The sequence below is a fragment of the Perognathus longimembris genome, chromosome 23, assembly GCF_023159225.1.
Source record: "Perognathus longimembris pacificus isolate PPM17 chromosome 23, ASM2315922v1, whole genome shotgun sequence".
In the NCBI taxonomy this organism is placed as follows: Eukaryota; Metazoa; Chordata; class Mammalia; order Rodentia; family Heteromyidae; genus Perognathus; species Perognathus longimembris.
This window is the reverse complement of record NC_063183.1, coordinates 14,864,702-14,871,631: the sequence shown is the minus strand read 5'-3', so window position 1 is coordinate 14,871,631 and position 6,930 is coordinate 14,864,702. Positions and strand designations below refer to the sequence as shown.

Here is a 6,930-nt window from a genome sequence, read left to right as displayed (position 1 = left end):
ACCCCCACTTCTGCCTCTAGGCTGCCAAAGGCTCCTGCCTCCTTATCCCAGACATCCCCATAGTGGGAAGGAAGGCAAGCCCACCTTCTGGAAATGAGGAAAAGACATTTATTACCACGCTATAAATTATGAGGAGTGGGGTAGGGTAGGAGGGGCAGCGCAGTCACGTTTTGGGTGTCGGCCCTTTCTCTGTGTCTTCTTGGGCCTGGATTCTGAGCTCCTCATCCAGACGCTCCTTGGCACGGACAACCTGAGGAGAGCAGGCAGATTAAGCTGGGCACAACCTGGGCTCTCTGCCCCTTACCTGCATGTAGGACCTCTTTTCTTCCTGTCCCAGGCTCAGGCGGCCTCCTGGGGGACAGTGGGCACAGGATACCTGTTCTGGGATCTGGTTGGAACATACCACCACCACCATGCTCCTGTTCTTTCAAGGTCCTAGCCACATGGCCACTGGACAGCCTGGGGAGGTGGCAGTTTGACTTGGAGAGGACAATGCCTGAGGTTGGGGCACCAGGAGGAGACCCTGACAACTCTGCCTGTCAACCTCCCACCTGCTAGATGCCCTGCCTGGAAACAAGGGGCCCCAGCGAGGGAGGGCAGGAGGTCTGTGGCAGAGCTCTCACCTTTGACTGCAGGTAGAAGGAGCCCCCTACAGATTTATCGTTCACTTTAAATAGGTGTTCATAGTTCTGCAGGGAGAGAAGAAGGCAAGTAGCTTGCAGTTTCAAGATGAGACATTGGGGAAACATGTCAGGAAGGGAGGCAGGCTACAGGGCTCAACCTGGGACCCACAAGCCCTGCTGGGAAACACAGGAGGCTCTGCACCCACTGAGGAGCAGAGATTAGACAGGTGCCACTAAGGGGGGCTCTGGCTCGCCAGTTACAGTATTTGCAGCCAGAGCCTCTGTACCTGCCCATTCTGCTAGCCCCCAACCCATTCCAGGAGCCAGTCTGGTGGCCTCACCTTCTGGACCTCCTCAGGATTCAGCTTGGAGATGTTGAGAATCTGCTGGGCCTCCTGCAGGCTGAGGCCAGAGAGGTTGGATGCAGCTGCAGATTGGTGCCCAGCACGTCCCCGGGCGTCAGCTGCTGCCCGGCTGGCTGTGTGGACACGTGGGTGACTGCTCAGCCCTAGGCAGCCCAGAATTCCCCCCTAGGCCTTCCAGGTGGTGGCTCACCCCTGCCAGTTGGCCCAGAGGAGACATATAGAAACAAAGGTGGCCAGGAGTGGTTTTGGGGGGTGCAAGGGGGTGGGGAATGGACATACATGCCCCACTGGAGGGTAAGAGCAGGGTATAGCCATCAGACCTGGCTCCTGGTCCCAACCTAGGCCTCAGAGGACTCTTCCCACCCTCATCTTGTCCCAGGGGCAACTTGGGAAGCTTTAGGTTACTACAAAGACCAAAGAGAAAAAGACACAGCAGGCAGGGTAGGAGCACTAACAACCAGGGCCTGGATGCTCTGCTGCTGCCCAGATCATCAGGGCAGGCTGCCACCTGTGGCTACTTCCCTTTCAGTGAGCCTAGTCAGGAGCCAGTAAACTTTTCCTTAAATGTCAAAATACTTTAACTCTTTAGATAGTCAGTTTTTGTACTTTTTTTTTTTTTTTTTTTTTGGGCCAGTCCTGGGACTTGGACTCAGGGCCTGAGCACTGTCCCTGGCTTCTTTTTGCTCAAGGCTAGCACTCTGCCACAGCGCCCCTTCTGGCCATTTTCTGTATATGTGGTACTGGGGAATATGAACCCAGGGCTTCATGTATACGAGGCGAGCACTCTTGCCACTAGGCCATATCCCCAGCCCTGATAGTCAGTTTTTGTTAGAATAATCAGCTCTCCTTGAAAGCAGCCCCTGGCTGCAGATAAGTGCCAATAAAGCTTTATTTACAAAAAGAGGTGGGCAGGTGGGCCAGATCACTTACTCCTGTCAGGGTGCTTGTATAAACTGAGCCTCACTGGAGACAGACCTTGCTCCCTTACATAGGACTGCCCCAAAGTCTCCCACTGCCCCTGGGACAGGATAGGTCAGTGCCCCAAGCCACCAGCATGCAGAACCCCAGCAACAGAGCAATCCCTGCATTCACACCAGCAGGGCCTCCAGGGTAAATGTGGCCTGGCTAGGTGCTCCTGGCATAGGGAGAGTAAGGATCCACACTTACCTGCAAATTCTTGTCTCAGGGCCCGAGCAAAGGCTCTGCCCACCACCTGCACACCCATCACAATGATCTGGGCCAGGTACTTGGCCTATGGGCAGAGTAGGCACTTGGTTACTAGGCTGCATCATCAAGGCCTGTAGTGTGGGACCCTGGAGGTGGCTGCCAGTGGTATGGCTGACAGGACGCTGAGGGCAGGATGCTGAGGGCAGGACGCACATGGCTTTAGTGACAGGCCATCTTCAGATACTCATCGAGTACATGAGGGGGACTGGCCCCTACCTGGCCTTCAGGAAAGGCAGAGAGGAGCCCAGGGCACATAGCTTCAGGAGATGGAGAGCAGCGGCTTTAGGAAGAAGCACTAGACTGGGAGCCAGAACACATGAACAGTCCCAGGTCAGCCACCAATTCATTTGCCACCCAGGGCCAGTGATGGCTCTTCTGTACTGATAAGACTTTTCTGGGCCAGCCTTCACCTTTCCAGGAACAAACTGATCTAGCCTTAGCTCTTTCAAGACTGTTCAGAGGGCTGGGAATATAGCCTAGTGGCAAGAGTACTTGACTCGTATACATGTAGCCCTGGGTTCAATTCCCCAGCACCACATATATAGAAAATGGCCAGAAGTGGCGCTGTGGCTCAAGTGGCAGAGTGCTATCCTTGAGCAAAGAGAAGCCAGGGACAGTGCTCAGACCCTGAGTCCAAGGCCCAGGACTGGCGCAAAAAAAAAAAAAAAAAAAAAAAAAAAAAAAAAAAAGACTGTTCAGAATACTGTGACTTGGTGTTTCACTCATTGATACAGGAAGTTACTAAAGGTCTACTCAAAGCACAGCAGTCCTGACCCTTGGGAGCTAACACCTGTGAGGCAAAGAGGTAGAGACCCAGCCATCAAGGAGAGTCTGGTTAGTTCATCAATTCAGTCCCTGGTTTACTCACACAGAGCCCAAATCTACACTACTCTCAGGTCAGCACTAGAGTACAGAGACACAAAAGACCTTATACTGCACCCTGGGGTCCAGGAGGGCAATAGCAAGCTAACTAGTAAAAAGCCGTAAGTGGAGCTGTGGCTCAAAGTGGTACAGCCTAGCCCTGAGCAAAAAGAGCTAGTGACAGTGCCCAGGCCCTGAGTTCAAGCCCTACAACTAGGCCAAAAAAAGAAACAAAAAAAACAACAACACCTGAGGCTGTGGGCTGTGCTTGCACAGGCCTGGAATTCTACCACCTGCACCACACACACACAAACAATCCAACAAGAAACAACAATAACAACAAAACAGGGGCTGTAACCAGAGACTTCCCTAATATTCCCTGCAATGTTCAAACCAAAGTGGTTGGTGGCCTGTGGTTCCTGTCCAGACCTCCATGGCTGCATACAAGGCAGAGCTTCAGCAGCTATCCCAGCTGGCCAGGGGAGCTGGATGGATGGCTGAGGCCACCCAAGTTCCTGTGGGAAACCTCTACCAGGGGAGTGAGCATAGTGCAAGCTGTGTGACTGGGCAAGTCTCAACCCCAGAGTCTCAAGTTTTCTCACCTATAAAAACTGCAGAATAATATGGCTGTCATAGAGGTTAAACAGATAGTGGATGTAAACTGCTGGAAAGGTGAAGGAGGGAAGGAGGAAAGGAAAGAAGGAAGGAAGGAAGGAATTTTTTCCTTGTAGGAGGACTCTAAGGCCCTCAGAGGCAATGTGCATAAAACTAAGTGGAAAGATAGACACTGGCAGGGCCAAAGCAGAACTTAGCAACATCTGGCTTTGCTTCTGGTTCAGATCCTGCTTGCTGTTAATGTTTGGTGATCAGGTGGCCCAGTCAACCCTCTTATCCATTAGCTCAAACTTCGCTGAGTGCTGGCTTTGGCCAAGCCATTCTCACAGCTGGGGAGCAGAGCTCTACCAGCTGCAACTACCACAGGTGATCCAAACAGTCACTGGCTGAGGCACCTCCCAGAAGGCTCCCCCAAACACCCCAAAGTTCAATAACAGACAGACCAAGAACAACCTGCCCATGTGGCACCTAACTTCAGACCAAGCAGTAGGCAGAAAACAGGTCAGATGCACAGGGCTCCATCCCTGGGACCCACTGTGAGAAGCAGCAGAACTGCTTCTGGTCTGGGGAGTAACATGGCATCTGTGGGCCCAAAGCCCTGAAGCTGTGGCAAAGGACCACATATGAGGTCGGGGAGGCACCCAGAAGGATCTGGGCTTTCAGAAACAACCCTATGTGTGGTGCTCCTCAGGGCACAGGAGCAAGCTGCTTCTGAAATAGGAAAGGGCTCTGATTACCCAGAGCCCAGCAAGCAGCTGCAGGTATCAGAGCTAGACAGACAGAAGGAACACTGGGACGTTTGCCACAGTATTTTCAGGACCTCGACAGTGACCTGCACAGTGGGTGTCTAGTGTGTATTTGAATGAGTGTGGCAGTGCCACACTTTACCAGCTCACCCTCAGCTTTGTTTTGGCCAAAGCTGGAATCTCAAAAGTCCAGTCACTCTCTTTCAGGCGAAGTTTCCAAAATACCTCCTAATCCCAGGTACTTCACCTCTGTCTGCAAATCCAGTTCACTCCCCACTTGACATTCACACCTCTTCCCCAGGCCCCAACCTAGGCCTACCTCTCTTTCGGCACTGTGGCAGCATCTTCTACTCAGAATTCTTCTGGACATGGGACAGGACATATGTCACACCCAACCCCCTGTGAATCTGTCCTGGGCCCCTTCCATTTGTATTCCTACCTCACTTTGTTTTCTAGGTATTTTCTATCACCTGACTTTATCCTTTAGGATACAAACTTCTCCAGGGCCATATGCCGTTGCCTTGCGGAAGGCGAATTAACGCTCATCAGTGACTCAGGTCAGTGAGGGGTCCTCAATAAATGGCAGGGCCCATTACAATGATAAGGCAAGGGATAAGGTGGTGAGAAACGGGGAGAAGTTCTCAGGACACAGGAAGACCTGTGCTCAAACCTGGCATTTGACGCTTGTGGGAAAGACTCTGGAGGAGTTAAGTTCTCTAGGCTGCGGGTCCCTCATGTGCAAAAGGGGGACAAGAACGGCATGACTTCATGAGAACTGGCCTCGGCACCGGGCCTGGCACTAGCAGGTAGCTACAGCTACCTTAGGAATGAGTGTGAGGAATGAGGCTCACAAACTAACCCGGGAGACGGGGGCATACAAAACCTCCAGAGGCAGAGCTCAGTCAGGACTTGCCTTTTTAAGGGTTCCCCAGATGACCTGCCGGGGTAAAGGTCTGTTCACTGTTGTAGGTGTCAGCAGTTCATCACAGAAACGCTGTCTCCCACGTCTCGATCCCAGTTCAAATCCCAGGTCTGCCGCTTGCTCGAACGGTCAACCGCCCAGCGGGGAAAAGAGGCGAGCGACACCAGAACGCTAGGGCTCAGGGCCGGCTCACCCTCCAACCCCCGCTGCCCGCGGGGCCCGCTCGCTCCCGGGCGGCCGAGCTTGGCCTCACTTCCCAGCTCTGAGGGCCGCGACCCCAGCGTGACGACCCAGACGCGGCTGCGGGCCGAGCACGCGGGGAGGCGCACGGCGCCAGCAGCTCCGCGGGAACGCGCCGCCCCTCTCCGACGTGACCACCCGTCCCCAGACCTCGCCCCCCTCTGAGCCTCACCATGACGGCCGCTCGGCGTCGGGGACGCGGGCTCCGGCTTCTCAGCCCCGTGGGCCCCGCTGAAGGGCGACCGACGGGTCAGAGGTCAAGGGAGGAAGACGAGAGCGCATGCGTTAAAGCCCGGCCGAGCATGCGCGTTTTCAAAATTCCGAGGAGGCGGGGCGTCACCTGCAGTGACGCACAACGGACGGGGCTGCCCTGGGGGCGGAGCTTAGATCTGGGCGGAGCCTGCCTGGGACTCAGAGAAGACCACTGGGAGGACCGTGGCCGGCCCTGGGCCCTCGCGGCTAGCCAGCGGGGCCGTGTGGAGCTGTTTCTTCCCTTGGTTTTACCAAACTTTTTTTTTTTTTTTTTTTTTTTGCCAGTCCTGGGGCTTGAACTCAGGATCTGAGCACTGTCCCTGGCTTCTTTTTGCTCAAGGGTAGCACTCTACCACTTGAGCCATAATGCTACTTCCAACTTTTTCTGTGTATGTGGTGCTGAGAATCGAACCCACGGCGGCTTCATGCATGCTAGGCAAGCACTCTACCACTAGGCCACATTCTCTCCCCTAGCTCATCTTCTTAAAGTGAGCAATCCGGTGTATTTTTGGTATATGCACAGGGCTGTACAACCTTCAGTACCATGTAATTCCACAGCCTATTAACAGTGGTTCTCCATCCCTTCCAGCAGTCCAGGGAAACACTATCTGCATCCTGTCCCTCTGGACTGGTCTGTTCTGGACATTCCATGGAAATTGAACCAATACTACTGTCACCTTTTGCAACTGGCTTGTCCCTCTGTTCTTGAGCACCTCTATTTTTTGTCTTTGAAGTTCTTAACCTCTACCCTCTCCCTTCCTCCTCCCCTCAGCACCATGCAGAGCTTCGTCGTGTGCAAACCATTCTCCTGGCTCTATGGCAGGCTCCTCCAGGTCTTAGCTTTCAGGTTACCTGAGAGTCTCTTTCTCAGCCCATGAACACTCTGCCAGCCTCTGCATCCAAGTCATTTCCTTCCATGTAGTCCATCTTCTGACTGTCCTTCCTCACTCTGCTCATGAAGTTTGTTTCCTTTGTACCAGGCTATAATAACCTGAAGTCCTATCTCTTCTAACCACCTAGAGTACTGCTAGGCATCTGAGTGCTCAGTGAATGAACTCAGAAGTTTGCAGCATTCAAGG

At 53.5% G+C, this 6,930-nt stretch overlaps 1 protein-coding gene across 1 annotated transcript; it reads right to left on the bottom strand.

Moving 5' to 3' along the window:
* Positions 1-88: 88 nt before the first annotated feature.
* Positions 89-5,915, bottom strand: Pam16 (presequence translocase associated motor 16). Its single transcript, XM_048332508.1, has 5 exons — positions 5,772-5,915; positions 2,156-2,240; positions 965-1,101; positions 624-689; positions 89-250 (listed from the first exon to the last, which is right to left on the bottom strand). The coding sequence occupies exons 1-5, from the start codon at positions 5,772-5,774 to the stop codon at positions 164-166; spliced, it is 378 nt and encodes a 125-aa protein (XP_048188465.1). The 5' UTR covers positions 5,775-5,915; the 3' UTR covers positions 89-163.
* Between the last annotated feature and the right edge of the window lie 1,015 nt (positions 5,916-6,930).